This window comes from Cyrtonyx montezumae, unplaced genomic scaffold (assembly GCF_038088225.1).
Source record: "Cyrtonyx montezumae isolate F1298 unplaced genomic scaffold, pur_monq_1.0 scaffold_3, whole genome shotgun sequence".
Lineage (NCBI taxonomy): Eukaryota > Metazoa > Chordata > Aves > Galliformes > Odontophoridae > Cyrtonyx > Cyrtonyx montezumae.
In genome coordinates, this window is record NW_027072034.1 from 43,187,214 (window position 1) to 43,209,515 (window position 22,302).

Here is a 22,302-nt window from a genome sequence, read left to right on the forward strand (position 1 = left end):
TGAGACTAAAATAACGTCTGTATAGCCAGGATGTGCAACCAGATCACAGGGCTTTCTGCACTTCTATAATCAAGGTGCATGTATGCATTGGCTGTGAGCCTGCAGGGCACTGGATTTTACGGGGTTGACTGGATGTTTGGGAAGGTGCTTTGCTGTAGAATCAGTGGTTTGTCATCCAGAGCAAAACAGCATCATATATCCAGTCCTGAGCCTTCTGATGCAAGCTGAAATAGCCCTGCTGACTTCACTGAGATTAAAAAAGACTCATTCTAGCAGGGGACCTGGGTCTATTTTTTTTGCCTTTGCCATGTTTCTCATTAGAAGATATTTATGTGGTGCAGCTGATTTATTGTAGGTGAGATGCTCCCTTTGCCCCTTTCTCCAACTGAATGCGCTTTCACAGGCTTGTCAAGGAACACTATTAAATGCTCCAAGGTTCAGTGAGATGAAAATGCCTGACAGAGGATAAAACATGAGGCAACTGCACAAAGGCCTATAGGATAGAATGGACTGAAGTTTTTTTGCCTGCTAGAGCTCATCTTTATCCTTCCTCATGCAGCTCAAGAGCTCGTGGGCAGCTGGTGGCCGTGAGCCAGCCAGGGGTGTGCCGCTACGGTTCTAGGCTTGATTGCTGTTACGGCTGGAAAAAGAACAACAAGGGCCACTGTGAAGGTAATATGAGCACTTTATGCTTGTTTCTTCTCCACGGCTGTGTACTTGGTACTAATGAAGGGATTTCACATGAGGCTCACAGAAGTCAGAGAAGGAAAGCATGTGTGGGAGTAAAATCTCTTAATTTTGTGGGATAGTAAAGAAAATGTGTTTGAGAGTCTATATACTTTAAAAAAGCAGAGCTTTAGGTAAATAGCATCAGGCAATAAAATATAGGTTCACAAATTCCTAGGTCCCGAAGGGACCATCTGTTCTAACCTTCTGCATACTCAGGCTGAGAGATTGGAAATGGCAGCTGTGCTGTTACAGCTGTCAAATAAATGCTAAATATTCAACATCTTCTGGTGCTACATATGGACCCATGAAATCAGTTGATGCCCTTTATCTTCCAAAGCACACAGCCTCTGAGAACCAGGAGGTTTAACTTTATGAAGGTAGAAATATAACCTAAGCAGTAGGTGCACCTGACTTGATATTGGGTAGCTAACCTGGGTCCTGGCTTAATTGAGAGTCAGTGAGTTCTGAGAAATTTCTTATTTGTTTCATGAGTGAAACACAAAAAATCATAAAATACATGTTAGAGGAATCTCAGGATGTGCCTGTTGCCCCAGTTTGGCATTATGTAACTAGTTATTTTGAGCATAGGCTTAGAATTATTCACTGATGAAAATAGACATCCTGATATTTTAAGGGGAAAAGTATTCCAAAGTCTCTGCTCTGTATAGCATGTCAGTCAATAAAAAAGGTGACAAATATGCTTATTAGTATTTCTGCTTTGTTTAATAGCAGCTTAGTTTTGGTGCACATGAATTAACAGAGGGACAATTGGCAAATGTAACTTTGAGGAGCCAGTGGAGAAAGCTGTTATGTTTTAAAGCAGTAGGTTACTTTCCTACTAGAATCCAGATTTCATACATTTCTAAGGTGATTCTTTGTCAGATTTATTTAAAAAAAAACTATAGTGTACTCCCTCATTATTCATCAAAATAATAATGATGTTCTCTGATTCAGAGATCGGAGATATTCAGAGCTATTCATCTGATCTGACGTTATGCCATTTGCTTTTTAGGGACAATGATGAAGTACATCTATCCTGAAGAGATAGTACTTGTGAATGAACCTTTAAATGTAGGGATGGTGCTTGAATTGAGCAACATGAATTTGAATTACAGATTTGAATTATGAATTTTATCCATATAGTAACTTACATTGTGATTTTCCTGTTTCCTGTATTTCAGCTAGTGGAGTAATTACAGAAGATGGCTGGATGCACTACCTGGTGCATACTTGTTTGCTGTTTTTTGCTAGAGCTAGTGCTGATTTAAATACATATTTGCGTTGCTTTTCCTGAATAGCACTCATTTTGATTATCATATTGACTTTAGGAAGTCTAGCCTTAAGCCTTACAAAAGCTGCCATTTATTTTCTGGCTAATAATGAGAGTTAGAAAACTTCTGCTCCTTAACAGATCCAGGGTAAGCTCAGTCCTCTCACATAAGCTTAATGAATTCATAAATATTGGGATGTGTGGTAAGGAAATTGTTTGGTCATTTGACAGATGTGCTCTGAATATTCCATCATGGGATGGACATGTTCCCAGATGTAAGTGAGGAGATTCAAGAGCCAGTTTAGGGTCATCTGACTATTGCAACTGCAGGAGACTGCTTTTGCCTCTTCCATCCTCCAGAGGCCAAATGGAGCAAATGGAGCTCCTGGCTATCTGCTACTCACAGGTGGCTTCACAAAATAGGAAAGGCAGAGTATAAAACTAAATGTGAATTGGAAGTGTGGCAGAAAGAAGCACTGGGGAAGGTGCTAAAAAGAGCCCCTTCTTTCCCCAGGTCTTTACAGACTACGAAAATTACTCACTCACGTAAGCTGTGCCATCATCCCTGTTCTCAGTTGAAGTAAAGCACTGATTAGTAGCTATCATGTCCAAACTAGAGGCAGAGGTCTGGAGGATGTTGAATTTGCACAATAAATTTTGGAGCAATTAAACAGAGGAGGAGTTCCCAAATAGAATATTTCTAACTTCTTTTTTTCTCCTTTCTGTGCCTGACTCCTTCAGCTATCTGTGGACATGGCTGCAAGTATGGCGAGTGCGTGGGACCAAACAAATGCAAATGTTTCCCTGGATTTACAGGGAAAACCTGTAATCAAGGTTAGTGCACATGGGGATATCCAGAAAGCAGACTGGTGATATTCTGTCCTCTTCTCTTTTAATAGGGATTGTCATTTTCCAAACTTTTAAAATGAGACCTTTTCTCATTTCCATAGCAGAGTTTAGACTAGTTGGAGGCTCTTTCCAGGAATGCTGGAGATGCAAGTTTGAAGCCTCTTCCAGCAAACAGGAGTTTGAACCTAGATCGTGTATCTTCTGCAGGCTGGTGACAAGGGCAGACTGTCTCATTTATAGTCAGAGGGTTAAGGCACTGAGAGATGATACAGAAAACAAGAGGAGCTGAAAGCCAAATCCAAAAGCCATGCTAGTCTCTTAACTTACTTCCTCAGAAAGACGTGCAATTATATGCTAATGGTAATTTCTCAATCAAATTTCAGCTGATACATTGGGGACAACTCTGCTTTTTTTCTTGTTGTTCAAATATTTGAGACTTCTGTATGTGATCAGATGAAAGGAGCTGGTCATTGTGGATGGAGAGGCTATTCTACTGCACTACTGATGAGGGAAGCATGGAATAAGTTGGGTCTATGCATGCTACCTTATTAAGAACCTGCAGACTTTGCTTGAAAATGTTACACAGATGAACTAAAAATACTTTTTTTTTTTTAAGAGTCAGAACAACCCACCTACAACACAGTATCTTTCAAATAATATACTATAGAGCTATACTGTTCAGTATTCTAGGAATCTCCCCAGTACCACAGTCTTGGTTATAGGTAATAGGTACATGAGTACCAATTACAGCTTCAGCCTCTAAACCTACAAGTTTAACCTCCAAAATGATTTCACAGATTAAATGTTAATAAAATACAGCAGAGAATCCCTCAGCTCGTGTTTTTTTATGCAATAATTCCATCTGCATTTGCTCTACCCTCTGTAGGAAAGCAGCTCAGTTCTGTGCATAGAATCACAGAGAGGCATATGTTGAAGCAGACCTTGTAGATCATCTTGTTTCCAACCTCCCTGCCATGGGCATGTTGCCACTCACCAGCTCAGGCTGTCCAGGGCCTCATCCAACCTGGCCTTGAAAGCCTCCAGTGATGGGACATCCACAGCTTCTCTGGGCAGCTGTGCCAGGGCCTCACCACACTCAGAGTAAAAAGTTTCTTCCTAACAGCTAATGTAAATCTCCCCTCTTTTTAGTTTAAAGCTATTCCCCCTTGTCATGTCATTATCAGACCGTGTAAAAAGTCAATCCCCTTCCTGATTACAAGCTCCTTTTAAGCACTGGAAGGCCACAATAAAATCTCCCCAGAGGCTCCTATTCTCCAAGCTGAACAAGCCCAACTTCTTCAACCTTTCTTCCTAGGAAAGGTGCTCCAACCCTCTGAACATCTTCCTGGCCCTCCTCTGGACCTGATCTGTTCCAAAAGCTTTTCATCTTTCACATCTTGGGGGCTCCGGATCTGGACAGAGTAGTGCAGGTGGGGCCTCACAGGGGCAGAACAGAGAAGGACCATCCTCTCCTGCTCCCTGCTCACCACCCCTCTTTTGTGACAGTCCAGGACACTGTTGGCCTTCCAGGTTGCAAGAGCACACTGCTGGCACATATCCCACGTTTCATCTGTCAGGACCCCCATGTCCTTCTCTGCAAGGCTACTCTCAATGGGTTCTTCTGCCATTTTGTACTCCTACTGGGGATTGCCTCAACCCAAGTGCAGTGCTTTGCACTTGGTCTTCTTAAACTTAAATTACTGTGTACTTTCTTTTTGATCATGTCCAGGTCCCTCTGCATGGCATCCCCTCCCTTCTATTGCAACTACTGCACTTGCAGTAGGTTGACAGTCTGAAGCTTTGTGGAAGTAATGCATAGACCTACATGTGCATATTGCCTGTTATCTCTCTGGGCTGTCCTGTCTTCATGGCTAGGAAATTTTTAGGAAAGTGGTGACTGGCGCAGGCCAGAAATGCTTCAGAGCTATTGCAGTTTTTATAGCCTCAAAGGTGTCTGTGTCCCAGTAGCCAGGAATGCTCTGAGATATGTAATGTACAGGCAGATGTGGCCTTGGTCTGTCCTTACAACGCAGTGTCTCACTGAGCAAGTGCAGCATGAACTAACTAAAATAGTAGAGATAGAGACCTCTATTAGTCAGCCACTGAGTCTGAGCTAAAATTAGCCTTATCTCAGTAGGTTCTCTTCTAGAGCTGTGCACGCTACTTCTGCCTTACTGTGCACTGTGCAACGCAGGTGCGAAGCACTCTTGAAAATGTATGGTTGAAGTGGAATAACTTTTGTTCCCTTCTGGTTTCTTTGTTATAAGGGTCTTGGTTTGTTAGTGGAACTAAAGTAGTATAGAAAGTCCAATGTGATTTCCATAGGTTGTTGCTTTTCAAACAGACACTATGTTTAAAAAAAACTGTGCAGTGCTCTTTTTCTTCCCTGAACTAAGCTGTAACAAATAGTTCTGTACATATATAGATACCATAAGGTTTATGAGTGATCTGTAGTTTGCGGGGTGCATAAGTGTGAGAACAGCTGCTTCTCCTATTAGAAATTGAGCTGCACAAGCTCCAGTGCTCGGAGAGTAGCATTTCTGTTAAGTTAAGCTATTGGTCATTTGTGCTGTTGAGTGCCTGCTGAATGGGCTGTATATGCTGCTGTATTCTGTTAATGGGTTCTGTCTGGTTGCAAACCATGTGTGAGAATACAAGAGGCAAAGGTGTCAGTTCACACAAGTCACAGCACAGATGTTGCTCCTTTGTTTTAGGAACAGTAGCATTGGCAGCAGTGCTGCAGACACCATGTAAATTGCACTTGTTGGGATTCTGGTTTCCTCCCTCTGAAAGATAATGATGTGAGTTCGAAATCATCTTAGCTTCTTGCAGAGTCTTTTAAATCACAGATTGTGAAAAGGAGTTGGGATGCTTTTATTCTCTGGATTTTGAGAAACTGAGATTTCTTGTACTTTTATTCTTAACATTACATGATTCTTTTTATATAGTCTTTCATTTTGACTGTACGTCCCTACCCTGAAAACCTTGGTGCCAACATGCAACCCAGGGAAAAAAAATAAAATAATCTTTGTTCCTTTGTTTCACTTTATCTGAAGCTGATTTGCTGTTCTTAGTCTAATGTGTTAGCCTTTCTAGTACAGAGGTCAGCTGGAGAGCTAAAACCTCCAGCTAGAATCAGAGAAGCCCAAAAGAATAACTCCCAGAAGATATAGCAACTGCATTCTCTACTGACCCTTTCACCTCTTTCTAAAAAGCTGTCAGATGTGGCCAGAGTTTGCCTTAGTTTTTCAGGTGTAGAAGTTTATATGTAGAAGTTTGTGTGTAGAAGTCTATGTGAGATAGTTTTCCAAGCATTCTTCCAGCCAAATGGTTTGCTACATTCTCATCTTGCAAGGGGCTGACTCGTTCTCAATCTGGGCTCTTTTACTGTGGGGAATTAAAGGCATTAAGCAATATTATCAGCCTGTATGTATTAATATATACTCATATATACTCAGCACTCACTTCATTTCAATGACTTCTGCAGATCTGAATGAATGTGGACTGAAACCACGTCCCTGCGAACACAGATGCATGAATACACATGGCAGCTACAAGTGCTATTGTCTCAATGGGTACATGCTTATGCCAGATGGTACATGTGCAAGTAAGTAATGGAGCTGACAGGCACACCAAGGTCACCTAATCATGATTGATCCCAAGAAAGCTTCATTTTGTGATAAAAGGATTTAGCTTATTCAGGATAGGATTTTTGCCTCAACAATTTTGGTAATGTAAGCAGCTGACAGTGGCTTTCAGTTTGACAAAGTAAATCGGGTCATAAGTGTATTTTTGGTGTCCAGAGGAATTTTTGTCCTACTAGGAGTAAAAGTATTTGATAGTGTTACTTCAAATGAAAGACGTATATAAGCTTGATGCACAGCTCTGTTGGCTCATCTACTGAATGAATGAATGAAGCTATCCAAGCAATGCACCAACACTGAGTACATTTTATTGTGCTGAACTTCATGCTATTCATCTTTGTTTTAAATTTCTGCATGCCCTGACTAATTTATTTTCTGTGAGTGCTGATATGCTTCCCACAGTTGCTGCTGGCTACTTGCTAACCTTTGTTCACTGTGCTGGGTCTTATCTGAACTCTATTTCTGCCTATTTTCTTTATGTTTTAACAAGTATTCTGCTATCTCAGCCAGCCTGATTTTCAGACTTCTTATTTTTCAATGGTACTGTTTTGTTTCTGGAAAATACTTTATTTTTCCCCTTAGCAAAACCATTTAATTCAGATAGCTTTGCTTTGAATTTCACAAAACCCATGGTAACACCGGGAGCAGGCTTTTTTAGAATCTGCTAGACTGAAGAAGATGAATCAGTGAGACAAGAAAGCTAGTTGATCTCAGCAACTGAACAGCCTGCTTGAGGGTTCGGTCCTAAAACAGTGAGTCTGGCTGCATCTGGTGTTGCACCATCATTCTTGTGGATAAGAGAAACAACCCTAAACTCTGATAAGATTTGATCTCCAAAATTCAGAGACAGCCATTCACCAGACAGTGTCCATCTGGTGAGTTTGCTGTCAGACTTGAGATAAGTGGAAAAATATGCAGCCTTGGCAAATGCAGGACTGCAGGCAGAGAAGCCAGATCTCTTGTTCCTGTTATGGCAGGAAGACTGAAACTGCAGGAAAAGGTGCCTGGGACCAGGCATCTTTGTAGGCTTCCCCTTCCTTGCAGTGCGTGGTCCATTACCAGCAGACGACAGCTGTGGAGTCTTTGAGATCTCAAAGAAATGGATATATATCTCTTCTGTTTCTTGTGTATCTGCTGACATCACACACTGAGCAGTTTTCAGCAAAGCCACTGCGTTATGTACATCTGAACTGTTTAAGCCAGAGGTACTGTCGAAAACAACCTATCCTTTGAGCCCAGAGGGTACTTGTTCCTATTTTGTGCCATCCATCTCTCACTTTCACTACTCTGAGCATAAACACTTTGTACAGCCACATGACCAAACCAAATCAGAAAGCTAGATCCAGACTGTAACTAGCCATGTTTGCTAGATTAGTTTTAAGTCTTAGTTCTGGATGGGTTTCCTGATTTAGGAAACTGTGTTTGTATCAGATTTGTACAGAAATCAGAGTTTCACTATCCCTTGCTTAAACCAGTACAAAACACTGAATTTCTCAGCAATGGTGGTCAGTTCAGAGTATATATGAAAAGAAGTGCCTGAGCAGCTGTGAGCCCTGAAGCTTGTATTTCACTTTGGCACATAAAAATTATTTTCCATTAAAAACAATGGAACCCTGACAAATACTGATACAGAATGAAACTAAATTTCAGGGGAAAAAAGGGTTTTTCAGCAGACGAGAAGCCTTCATGACTTTAATTCAGGAGACAAAGACCTGTGTTCATCCATCCCGAGCTTCTTTAATTTAACCCATCTGTCACCTTCCATTTTCAAAGAGATTCTGGGTTCTTTTTTTTTTTTAAATAGAGACTGTGACTACAAAATGAAGTAATAAACTGTTTATTCAAGTAGAAGTTATTCTTGGTTAACTCTACTTGACTCACTTAATGCTAACTTTAGCTCATGCTCATGTGAAATCCTGGTTTAATTCACTACTCAACTAGCTTATTTACTTAATTATCATTTTATTCAGACAAACGTTTTGAGCAAATGTTGCTCCCTTTGAATCAAATTCTCCATTATGTTAATCTCCTTAACAAGAGGAAGTCTACCTAATCTGAGCATTCAGAGTTATCTGGGGAACCATGCCAAGGACTGTGGAACCAGATGTAGGAGGGTAGCAGAAGTGTTTGGTTTTTGGCCATGGAGAACCATTGCTTCATATAGAGATTAGGTTAGTGCATAATGCAAAGTCATCTGAATTCTGCAGGAATTACTGTGCTAAATCATATTAGTAGTTTGTCTAAGCTAATATCATGTCTTAACTTGGCCAACAATAGGAGCTTCAAACAAAAGAGGAAGAAAACAGAGAATGACCAAATGAGGAAGAAGAATATTTAGTAAGTTTCTTTATTGTCACTTAGGAGGTAGATACTGTGACAAAAGTATGTCCATGTTTGTTTTTTTTTAATCTTACCTGTTGTATGTACATGTTCATCAATACTAAAGTAAAACCCTTTTTCAAATATAGTCAATTTTATCACTCACCCATAGAGCCTAAGCAAGCCAGCTTAAGAAAAAATTATTTTAGCAAAGGTTATACTGGTTAATTTTAGTAGCAGCAGAATATGCATTGTATTAAAATAATATGGCTGGAGCTATAGGTACACCTGTGCACATCAGTGACTTTTCTGTACACACATTTTGAACCTTCCTGTGCCTCTGCCAATGAACAAGTTGTGTTTTAAAATAAAATCAGTATCTTCTTCTCCTTAAGTGGTCATCCAATACTCAAGGTCTTGCACTTGGTTTTGTCTCAGATAACTTGACAACACCTTCCAGGCCTTCCAGTTTGAAAGAATCCGTATAAAGTTGTGTTTCCTTGAATGCAGTCAAAGTGATGTAGCATAAACTAATACCTGGGCACAGATCTCCAGCTCTTCTAGTAAACACTTCTCTTCTTGGCATCATAATACTAATGCATGCAGTATATTTTCAGGATTTTAGACTTAATCTCCTTACTTACTACATTTAGTCTGCTTTTCTGGCCTCTCCTAATGCTCTCTCAGACAAGATCTAAACACTTATATTTCTGCTTAAAGGCTAATCAGAATCATTTCCAGTAATTCACACTCTTAGCCAATCTCTGACAAACAAGACTTGTGTACTGACCAGTGCCTCTTTAGATTCAAGTATCTGTTCCATAAATTATCAAAATAGAGTGCATTTTCAAAGTCCATCAGACTAAGTAATTTTTAAGTAATTTTAAGAATCAGAGTCTGTACTAAAAGCATGTTAAATGTTAAGCAGTAAAAACATTACTGTAGTTTTCTGTGTGATAAAAAGCTGAAGGAAAATGTACAAACCTTTTTTCTAGTTTGAAAAGTTCTGTCTGTATCTAAAAGATAATGGCAAGTCAGAATTGAGAAAAAATGAATAAGGGCAGACAGGGAAAGAACAAAATGAAGGGGAGGAGGAATTTAAGATTTATCTCAGGAATTGTACTGTTAATATGTTTATATATAAAGAGCTTGACTAATGATGAATGGGATTTTGTTGTTCTAATAAATTTTTTACACTCATTCAGATCTAAATTAATAATAAAGTGTGTGTTACCAGCCTATTCAGTACAGATATTTGCTCTTTTTGTTGTTTTAAATACTGTTTTCAGGCTCTAGGACGTGTGCCATTGCAAATTGCCAGTATGGATGTGAGGAAGTCAAAGAGGAAGTACAGTGTCTTTGTCCATCAGCTGGCCTTCATTTGGGACCAAACGGAAGGACGTGCATTGGTATGGTTAGAGAGCTCACTCTCAGCTTCTTTTCTTTAGGATCCCCAAAACCTCGAGAGTTTGGGAAAAGAATAATAAGTATTTAGCCCTCCTCACTAGCTTCAGTAATGCTTCTAGTTTCTTGCAGTGTGATGTAAAGTTTGCATGCTTTTTTAATAATTGTTGTTATAATATTGGCAGTGTAATTCTTTGGGGTAATTCCATCCACAATAAATAATCAAATCATCAGACACTGTAGTCATTAGATTCTCTGTTTCTCTGAAACTGCTACATACAATATAGGAAGCTGTCCCAATGACATAAGGCATTATAGGATTTCAGAGTTATGTTTGGATAGTTTTTTTCCTGTATTGTGTTGACCCACAATGCAAACTTCTGTATTTTTCTCCAGAAGCCTTGACATCGTTTTACCTAGGTATTTCCTATGATAATATTTCCTGCTTCATAACAGTTGGTACTGTTCAGTGACAACAATTTTACATTGCTGTCTGATAAGGCAGAGTGTTGTAGCAGGGCTACAACGTTACAATCTGATGTTGAAATAGTACCCGTTTTAATACTGAAGTTAAACTAACATCAGAACATCAGTGGACGTGAAATGAACCCTCCAAAGCAGGGACCATCCCAAGATGGAGAAGAGACAGTGAAGTGCAGTACTAGGCTTTTCCCTGAGGGGGGTGAGCTGGGACCCCACAAGCAGCAGTGCTATGTCTGCACTGACCAGTGCTCTCTTCCATAGCATCTGATCACTCTGTCTGACCAGGGCTGATAAAAGGGCAAGTGGTAAGGTGAGGTGATAAAACATGTCCAGTGTCTGTCCAAGGAGTCTGGTCAAGAGGTGAAAGACAGGATCAGAAATAAGGCTGCAGTGTACATCCAAGGAGTCCATCCAGGAGATGGATCTGCAGAAAAGCAGATCACAAACACACCTGAAAAGTTATGGAAGCATTTATTTTTCAGACTGGATGCTCTCTGTTAAATTGTTTTATATTTAGTAGATTGAAAATTGCAGATGGGAAATGTTTAATTTCCCAGAGTTGCCCAAAATATAAACAAGTTTGTGCAGCGAGTGCTATTTACTACAATGTTTTTGACAACATACCTGATTTCACATTGCATTATGGTATTTCTCTAAGCAGTTGTACAAGTCCTCCAGGTTATAAGAGGTGGCTTGGACAGGAGGAATAACAGTAGCAGCTCCATGTCAAATACCAATACTTACTGGTTTAATGGTATCTCCACTTTAAAAAATGTTTCAGATACAGTAATTAATTTTTTCTCTAATGGCCAAAACAATATTATGCTTAACATTTAAAAAATAAAATTAAATTAATGCATCATCCCAGAGGCAGTGCTGTATACAAGGACAGTTACTATATGAATTATTCTCCTTAATGTACAGCTATAACATCAGGTCAGATATGAATGTTGTATAGTATGAGGCTATTTCTTCATTTTTAGGAACTACAGAGTAAGCACATATGCATATGCTTAATTTCCAAACTGTAAACACTCCAACATGAGAACATTATTTCTCTCTTGCAAATGAAATGAATTTGTAATTGGGAATATTCACCTTTGAAGAATCAGCAAGGCTCTCAGACTACCAGCAAGCAAGTTAATTTTTGTTTGAATTGTTTAAGAGCTGCTTGAAGGTGAACATTGTTGACATATGTTATTAAATAGAGTCAAGAAGATAAGTGGTTCTCTTCCTGAATTATTCAGGCAGTTATTTTTATTCTCTTGTATTGAGTCTAATTTGCATTTACCTTGCTTGCCCAAATAAATTTGGAGGAATGCTAGTGCATGTTGATAGAAGGTAAAACACACAAAAAGGTAGATCTGGTGGTTAGAAATAGCATACCCCTTCTTCCTATACAACTTGTGTTAGGTCATTCTTTTCTATCACCTGTTCTCCATCTCTAAAATGAGAGAGCAACTTCTTACCATATAGCATACTGGATGGATAAGATTTATCTTGGGTATTAGTCATAGAAATGCTATAAATAGGTAAACATTTGAAGATCCCTATTTGTCTCAGCTTAATCCTCTTAAGAAGCTGCATTATTCCTGAATTAAATTGATAACATTTAATTACAGTGACTGTTCAATAGTGTTCTTCATTTCCTCCCATCCCAAGCTGTCTTATCTCTCCAAAACATCTGCCACTGTTACTCACCTTGCTGGGCAGAGCACTTGCAGTCTGCAGTCTCTACCTTGACTTGGCCCAGCAAGGGAAAGTGCAGGGATTCAGCAGCTCTGCTGCTCCTGATCCTTGGTGCTTTGTTTCCCGTTTCTGAGGCTTTCTCTTAAACTATTCTCTGACATTTCCTTTCTCAGAGAAATCATGGAATTTCAGGAGTCCCTCCTTGTCCTGTTTGGTTACCTTAGGGCAAATCATTAACCTCAGAGAGAGCCCCTACAGCCAGTTAGAAGGGCTTTAGCCACATCAGGTCTCAAAATCTTCCATTAAGTTAGTGGGCATTTTGTTGTTTTATTCATATTTACACACACAGAAGCCATTCCCAAATGTATTCATTATAGGACTTTTTTTATTGAAACTGTGTGATAGCCAAGACCAAAGTATACCTGGGCAAGTCCCAGCTACTTCTTGCTTGCCATTTTAATTTTTCTTGGATCTGAGCAGCATCCTGTTCCTGTTCTAGATATTGATGAATGCTCCACTGGCCGACCTGTCTGCTCTTTCAATCGCAGATGCATCAACACATTTGGAAGCTACTACTGCAAGTGCCAGCTTGGTTATGAACTGAAATACATCAGTGGCCATTATGACTGTGTAGGTAAGATTTAGCCCATGAAATTTATTTTTCCATATTTAATTCTTTAATTCCCACATAATGCAACTTTTCAGTCACTGTCTGAAGTATGTTGGTCTGGAGATGCTACCCCAGAAATGTCACTAAGAATATTTTTATGACTCTTGGAGACTTTGTCTTGTTTTTTTCTGTAGCTTTATTAAAAACTTGATCACTGGTACTTGCAAATTGCCTCATGGTACCATGTCATCTTTAGGCCCTTGCAAATGATGTACAGAAATGTATTGTATGTTAACAGCAGTTGACAAACTCCAAGAAAGTGCTAGTTTTGGTACAGTTGAAGTTAAAGAACCCATTTTGTCCTATTGACTTTCAACCTGTGACGACTAAGCAATATCAAAATGTTTTTCTTTTATTTTCTGTGAGTAGTTAATCAGCAATGTGAATCAAGTTGCTTCATGACAGTAAAAATAGTTGCTTGGATGGAAAGTACAGAACCTAAGGAAAAAAAAAGTATGAATACAGTAAATCTAAGTTACTTTTCAGGTCTCTTTCGCATGTCCACGTTTGTCCCAAACAGAAATATAAGCAAAAAGTTATCTTGATCTACCCAGCAATTAAATCAAACATCAAAACACCTTTCTTTGTGTTTCAATCCATTACCTAATGTTGAAAGAATGGCAAGGAGTGAGGTTCTGCAGCAAGCGCTGCAGATGTGTTGTTCAAGCAGTTCACTAACAGAGAGTCTGCAAGGGTTGGAACAAGAACATGTCCAAAAGCAAATTCATCTTTTCTGTTTTATTTGCTTGAGATTGACACTTAAGGGTGGAAGGGAGATCTCACAGCAGGTTTCGAATACTGGAATAAGAGCTCCAGTTTTAAAGAGGAAAAAATGCTTAGATTTTATACAGTATGTATGGAAGAAAGATTGAGGGGCTTCAGTTGTCAGGATTTCATCATTTTATCTGGAAAACTGAATCTTGCTCTCAGACATTCTGTGTTTTTGAGTCAGTCGTCCTGCTACTTGTGTCCCACCTGACCTACGGTTATACCTACATCAGCTGCTAAAAATGAAGCAATCTGGGTAAAATGCTAGTGGCACAAATATTTCTGCAATCACTTGACTCCCTCATGTGGGAGAAATCAGAACATCCTTGTGGTGAAGCAAAATAGTGAAAAAGGAGAATAAAATCAGTTATTCTTGGTGCTTCTTGTCATAGTATTTTCTACTGAAATTGTACTTTTTTCATGTATGCCTGGAACATTAGAGGTAGAAGAAGATCTCAAGATCTTCGCCTGTCCATTCTTAGTTTCAATTTCATTTCTAGAGTGGGGAAGACTTGATGAATTATTTTGATTGATACATATTTTGATTTATACATACTTTTGCAGGGCATTTTGTTAACAGAATACAGTGTACAACCTACAGTTAGAATCCTGTTCTCATTCAAAAGATGACTATATTCACTTTGCCTCTGTTGGGATGCTTTATGCTTTCCATGGATACATATGCCTATAGCTGTGTGACTGGAGATACAACCAAGCAGTCTCTCTTGGTGTGAATTCTTCCAACTCCAACGGCCTCTGGACCATCTTTGCAGTAGTAACTCTGGTACTTGCAATAAAGCCAAAAGCAGGCTGTCGTGAAGCTTGAGCATCAACAGTTTTCACTGAGGCACTTCTGTCTTTCCCTAGATGTAAATGAATGTGTGACAACCGCACACAGGTGTAACCTGCATGCAGAGTGCCTCAACACAGAGGGATCCTTCAAATGCAAATGTAAACAGGGCTACCAAGGAAATGGATTTGATTGTGCTGGTGAGTACCTGTGGATGCCAGGAGCAGTATAGACTTGCTTTTCTGCAGTAATTGATAGTTACAAGGTGTTTTCTAGGTAAGACCATGCTGGAAAGTGCTGTAATATCCACCAAGGCAAACATCTCTGTGAAATCATATATTTATGGCATTGCATAGTCAATACAAGTATTATTAGCTTAAATTAATTTTGCCTATGAATCTCCATAGTATCACTTAGAATCTTAAGTAGAACAGAGGATTATCCCTGAAGAAACAGAGAAAATAGCTTTAAAACATTTACTGTGTATTGTCTTTAAATTTTCACAACTAGCCTCCTGGAGGGCTGCTAACTTCCTTTCAGAAGAGATTCAAGCTAACTTAGAAAAAAGTGAGAGAAAGGGGGAAAGCCACGACTTCTATGCTAAATTATTTTCACTTAGAATTTTCCCTTTGTCTACTGAATATGACAGACTTTCTTTAAAGACATCATTGCCTGCTTCTAACTGAATGTGACTCTTCAAGAAGAAGGATGGAAAAGGCTGCTCTTTATATTTAAAATGATTTTTTTAATAAAAGATGTGTACATATTTGTAAAGCTCTTGACTATAACAAATGAAGTCTATACATAATATATAAACCTTTTTTTCCTCTTTTTTGCCATATAATCCATGGTCAGATATTATTATTATTCATGAATTCTGATATCCTTTGAGTCTCTCTATTATTCGTGTTCCTACTCCCATCATAATGGTAGTTGAAACCTCCAGTGTTGCATCAACATTGACACATGCAGTATTTGGGATACACTTTATCTGTGTGAGAGTTTATTGATGCTAATCCTTTCTGCATTTAATTTTAAATATATTTGCTCTGTGTTGGCACTGGTTTGAAATCAGTGGTTCTGACACCAAAGGCATTTGTATCCTTTGGCTCTCGAATCTGAGTTATTTTACATTTTTTTTTCTGCATTTCTTACTCTATAAGAATATATTGGACATCTACAAATAAAGATCTTTGCCAGGGTCAACCCCAAACATCTGATTTTAATCAGCTTTAGTTTTTTTGATAGATTAAGAATTTGACAGTGCTATGCTAAAACTGTATAAATGCATACATACGTGTGTGTAAATATATACTCAATGTATTTATGTATGTATATATGCTGTTTTTTCTGTGGTGTACTGCAGGAGCTCATTGCATTCTTGCAGGCATAGAAGTTTTAGGTATTTATTCTTCATGGTTTTGTTTCAGTATCTATTAGCAGTCATGCCATTGCTGCAACCTTGAAATGTAACTTCAGTATTCCATACTTTTTACAGAGTTATGGAAATGCAACTTTTAAAACCCAAAGTTAATGTAAGATCTGAGATAGTCCAATGAAAAGTAAAGTGAGTAATAAGCCCAGTGAAGAGTTTTCTATCTGTTATTATCATCTGAAATTATTTTAGTACATATCGCTGTAAAATTGGATGTGTTGATGTACCTTAAACACAAAGCGAGTAGATTCCTTAGTAGGGCTAAGTTAAACAAGTTAAGTTTCTACTTCCAGTGAAAAATGTTGACTTTTGATGAGAAGAACTGAACACACAAAAGCCTGGCTGGTACTGAAGGTTTGATTTGGACCTCAGCAAAGCTGTTTGGAAGGTTCATCATTCTCAAATTCCAGTTAGGAGCCCGTTTCCTTGCTAGACCACATCCTTTGTGATTTATCACTGCAGCTGACTACAAAAGAAAGACAGTGAGGCTTGAGACCTGGGTGAACATCAGAGCAAATTGTGAGATGGTTCTGTTAAAGCAAAGTGCATCATCGATAAATGTTGAGCAAATATATCTCTGGGCGAAAGGGCTTGTGTTTTTCTGCTTCTTCCATTTTAATGAGAAGCCGAAAGTTTCAAAGGGAAATCTCATTTTGACCTAGTTATTCTTTCCTCAAGCAGAAACAATGTGAGAGGAATGCTTGCTTAAATACAAACGAAGGAAATATTTTGCTTATGTGGAGGCCATCACACAGCTTCTGATGTCTAGCCCTATTATAAAAAGTGCTAAAGATGATTTCTTTTTTTTCACTGGCATTTCTATTAAATTGGTCACTCTGCACACTTCCTCATGTCCTATTTCCAATTGCTGAATTCCATTTGTTGTTTAGAAGAGAAAGAAGCTGTGCATTGATGAACTTAGACCATACTAAATAGAAAATAAATTTAATGCAGGAAAGGGTAGAGGAATAAGACACAGCAATGAGAAATTGGAGCCATAGGGCAGGAAGTCAAAAAGCAAGGGACCAACTGCAAAGAGGAATGTAGCAGTAGGAAGAAAGTCAGTGGTATTTACATGTGAAAAGCAGCAGTGCTAGAAAGAGACTGGTTTCTCAGGTGATGGTTCCCACACATACACCACCTTTTGAGGGGTAAGGGTGACTTTGAATGGTTCAATAATGATTTATAGAAGAACTGTCAAAAAAATCAGCAGTGTGACAGAGGCAGTCAAGATGTGTTTTGTTATCTGGGCAATCTTTATTCAAATTGTGACAAAAAAAACAATTAGATCTACCATTCTACACTAAAATGCAAAGTTTTCTCCATGTTGTAAGACAATTGTAGAAAATCTTTGGCTTCACTGAAGTGAGAGGAGGTTTTGCTGTTGGGTTTGATAGGCTGAGAACACTGTCTTTGGAACGTGGGGGATGGAGGCTATGGCAATGACTGCAGCTCCTGGAGCCAATTCCAGTTCCCAGCAGATGTGCCTGGGGATCTGCTGCAGATAAAAGAAAGGCTTCTCAAGTATGCCCTCAGTACTGCGTATAATTATTCCCATGGGGTGAGAATCTCATTTCCACAAGGAACCATTAATTCTTCATAGCAATTGTCTAAAGTATCTAATGAGCTGGTTACCATGGCAGCAGTATTAGTGTTTTATAACAAATGAAAAACATTTTAATATATAGCTTGATTTTCAGGCTATGAAATGGGAGGAACTAAGCACATTGTTTATAATGAAACTTCTGTGACTGCATCTCCTCCTGCTACCAAATAATGTAATAAATGAGATGATGTAAAAATTCAACTTTGTACAGAAGGTGGGGGGATTTATGCAACTGATATATTAATATGCTAACTCAGCAGAAAGCTGCTGAGACATCAGACTGCAATCAGTGCTGCTTGTCTGAATATGACCTGAGGTTGTTCAGGCATCCTTTAATCCATTCAGCGTTCAGATAGATGTGAAATGTTGGGTGCTATTTCTGAAACATCTCTAGCACACGTTTCATCTGAGAATTTATAGAAATGTAAGCTTCCCAGTGCTCCCTGAGAGGCTCCTAGCCATTTGGCCTCTATCTTGCTGCAATCTGTTGCTTTTCTCAGGTTCATATGTTTCCTGATTTCCTATTGTGAATTGAAAAACCACATTTCCCTCACCATATGCTTCAATGTGTATTCCAGCTTTTATTTAAGAATAGGGTCCCAGAAGGTTCCATAAGCAATTAAGATTCCTGGGGAAACATGAACCTATCTTTAATTCACTGTTCTAATAGGAAGCTACAAAATAACAGGAAAATGCAGAACTAGCTTAAAGCTTCCACCCTTCAGGCATTAGTCTTACAGTATTCAACTATGGCACTCCTTGTAATGCTGTGCTGCAGACAGAGGTTTCTGTTCTTCATTATGCTTTGCTGGATATCTAAATGGCAATACAAAGCCACAACAACTCTCTTTGTCTCTTTTATATTACTACGATTCCGGCTTTGCTCAGAGGGTAAACTCTAAAACCTGTATATGCTTTTGTTTTTCAATTAACGCGCCAGTTCTGAGAAAAGTTTGGGTTGGCATCGTACAATTTCAAAGTTTAAAAAGCCACTCTGGTCATATCATTTGTCAGGTCTTTACGATTCAGTTGAATATGGAATCAAATACTGCTGTCATCCTTTGATGAGTAATACTTAAGATGATGATGCTTAGAAGACCTTAATAGTCTACAATCTCTGTATTAAACCACATACTAAAACTTTCAGAATCATTTAGGATTCTCTGAAAGAGGTATCCTTCACTGTGAGCTCTAGAACATTTTAGAATGAGTTCTGAAACTGTCTGTTTAATCTGAAGTCACATCCACAGACCCCCTAAATGCTGTAAATGTATTGCTTGTCCCCTGTCCCTCTTCTGTGTACAGAAGCTATAGAGGCAGCCACAGAAGAACTTGTAAGGCAGTCTCCAGGCCTGTCACTTACTAGGTCTTCCAATCTGTTGCTAGGTGCAAGGTGAAAGCAGCGCAGTGTCTGTGGGCAGAGTAAGCCATCTCCTGTTGCAGCCCTCTTGCACTCAGAACCCTGCACAGCATCAGCTGCAATCACAAGGTGCATGTGAGGAAAACAGATTACTGCCTGACCCTCTTCTGTACCATCCCCAGAGCATTTCCCTTCACACAGTACAGCACAGAGAAAGGAGGCTGGCATCTGTTTTCTATATTTTTTCCAACTCAGCTTTCACAACTTAGTCATTAGACATCTTTATACCACATATCTTTGGTCTTGTAGTCTTCCACAGCAATTGATCTTTGAAAAGATTTATTTCTAGCCCTCAGCCACCATTTGCCTTTGTTTTTCCACCTCAAACTGTAATTCCTGCTGATTGAAAGAAATAAAAATACCTTTGGAAACGGAGATATTTTTCACACAGTCTGTATTTATGGACTGTATAAGAACAGGAGGTCTCTGTCTGCATGCTTCCCATCAGAAGGTTCATAAAGAGGAGCGCAAATGTTTGTGAGAAATACCTGTCTATTTATATGGATGCATTGACACAAAGGATCCTGAGATATTTCTGCCTTGGCTGTGGCATCCCAGCAACCTGTGTTGAAAGTACATAGGCCGTGGATTCTTCAGGTGTCCTATCCTTAGACTGGTTTGTTCTTACTGCAGTTTATGGGTAGACCTAAAAAACCTTAAATCCGCACCTCAGGCTATTCTTTAGCCGAATACAGATTAGAAGGATACTCATAATATATCCTGGTCTATGCTTGGTGTCAGGATATAAAATACGAACATGAAGATTTTCTGGAGTCTGCAAACATGAGGGGATTATACACTTTCATCCCTATATTTTGTCACACCTGTCAGTTGATTTTCTACACTGCTTCGTTTCGCACATACAAGAAGATTGGTTTTGTGACATCACAGAGTTGTTATGTTAACCTGTAAGAATTTTTCATTTCACTGGGATGACTTCAAAGTAGGAACTAAAAGCAGATGTTCAGGTTGCCAAGCAGTCGGCCTGGCATGAAAACTTCCATAGCCTGTTTATCAACAGCCTGCAGTGTCTTGTTACTGATTGTCAAGAGGAAATTTGTTTGGAATGAGTTCTTCCTGATGACTTTGATTGCTGCATTCTGAGGTTAGGATCAGAAAACCACAGCAGTTAAATTACATAGAACCTTCAGAATATCATCCTCCAGAGGAAAGGCTTGCGTAGTGGAGAATGAGTAGAGTTAGCTTGTGAGTGTCTGGCAAGCAAGGATACGAGTTTTATTCAAAGGACGAGACGTAGAAATTTTTCAGTTTTTATTTATTTCATGTTTTATTGACAGTGATTTATTTTATGCCTTCAACTGCAGCTGGCCATGAACCAGCAGTGTGCCCTGGTGGCCAAGAAGGCCAGTGGTATCCTGGGGTACATTAAAAAGAGTGTGGCCAGCAGGTTGAGGGAGGTGATCCTCCCCCTCTAGTCTGCCCTGGTGAGGCCTCACCTGGAGTATTGTGTCCAGTTCTGGGCTCATGGGTACAAAAAAGACAGGGATCTCCTCAAAAGAGTCCATTGGAGATGATAAAGATGATAAAGGGCGTGGAACACCTCTCTCATTAGAGAAGGCTGAGAGACCTGGGTTTCTTCAGCCTTGAAGAAAGAAGACTCAGAGGGGATCTGATCCACATCTATTAATGTCTAAGGAGCAGGAGGCAAAGAGACAAGGCTGGATTCTTCTCAGCAGTGTGTGGTGATAGGATGAGGGGAAATGGCCACAAACTGAAGCAAAGGAAGTTCCACACGAATGTGTGTGGGAACTTCCCAGTGCAGTGACAGAGCACTGGCACAGGCTGCACAGAGAATTCTGTGATTCTGTGAAAATCTGAATACTCCAGTGAATTAATCAAAAGTGTAATTGTACTGGGATACTACATAGAAAATGTAGCTGCATTTGCTTTAAATGAAATCTGAGCAAATCACTTTAATGAGGGTTATATTATTCAAGAATTAATATAAATTCTGGGAATTTTCCTCTTTTCCTACTACACTACAGCTTTGTTTCATTGTGCTGTTTTTCCTCCTGTTGCTCTTTGCTTATGTGAAAAGAAACACACAGAAAAGAGTATCAATGAATCACAGAATCATAGAATATCCCAAGCTGGAAGAGACCCACAGTGATCGTTGAGTTCATCTTGTGGCTCCACACAGGACCACCCAAAAGGAGCCTTTTGCACTGCTTCTGGGTTTCATCCCTGTTGGAAAATCAGTTCTGGCTCCCTGAATCTATGGAATTGTATCTTCAAGTGGGTTTTCATTAAAAATAGTCCCTCGTTCAAGGATTCCAACATAGTTTGATGGCTATAGAGTTTGAAAATTTGAAAAGAAACAAAAGAATTTTGTCTTGAGACACAGCATATTGAAAAGAAAAGCATAATGTGAAAATCATGGCTGCTAAGTAAATAGAAAAATATCCTCTTATCGCTAAGTGTTTTGAGGTTTTCTGTCTGGATGTAGAGGATGTTTGACTCCGTTATGCTCTATTATGGACCAAAAATGGGGAGAACCCACAAACTCAGATTTATGTCTTTTATTTTAAAGATCTGAACAATCTTGATTGACTTTTACTTCACTCTTAAGTTTTTCAATTCTGAACTTCATGTCTCTGGTCAGGATCAGAAGTTGCAAGAGACCACAAGGCTGAATATCCTTTTAGTATTTGTCAGTCAAGAGGAATCATAAAATAGTCAAAATATCAGGAAACTATATATTCATGTTCTAGTCCAACTTGCAATTTTGAGATGATAATTTGGAGTTCTTGGATGCCTCTCTGAAGTTTAGTGCTTTAGTCCTTTAGAACTTAACGAAATGTGATGGATCGGCTTGATGTATCTCCCCTCAAAATACGACTTATTTCAGAGTTTTTCAGCCTGTGGTACAAGGGATGTTAGGGCAGAGGAGTTCACAAAAGTTCTAAGAAACATTCTCACTGCTAGTAGGTTGACATCTGTTGTGTAGGGAATCACATCTGTGGACAATTTTTAGTAGTCCACAAAATGAAGAGAGTTATTTTTTCCTTCAAGCTTTTGTATAAAAATGTTGAATATAAGGAGATCTGTGGCCTATGTTACACAAGAGGCCAAGTGAGGTTGTAAGAGATGGTCACTTGTGTTTTCACTATAACTCGTGGTAAATTTTTTACTATGAGGGCAGTGTGGTGCTGGCACAGGCTGCCCAGGGAAGCTGTGGACACCCCATCCCTTGGGGGCACTCAAG

General features: G+C 39.2%; 1 protein-coding gene across 2 annotated transcripts in view; it reads left to right on the plus strand.

The window, feature by feature from the left end:
• The window catches only part of EGFL6 (EGF like domain multiple 6), a 40,789-nt gene that overhangs the window by 5,132 nt on the left and 13,355 nt on the right, over positions 1-22,302 (plus strand). For both annotated transcript variants that reach the window (XM_065743909.1, XM_065743908.1), the window contains exons 2-7: positions 560-672; positions 2,741-2,833; positions 6,336-6,455; positions 10,101-10,220; positions 12,887-13,021; positions 14,693-14,815. In XM_065743909.1, the coding sequence (XP_065599981.1) occupies positions 560-672; positions 2,741-2,833; positions 6,336-6,455; positions 10,101-10,220; positions 12,887-13,021; positions 14,693-14,815 (704 nt within the window). The remainder of the gene's footprint in view (positions 1-559; positions 673-2,740; positions 2,834-6,335; positions 6,456-10,100; positions 10,221-12,886; positions 13,022-14,692; positions 14,816-22,302) is intronic.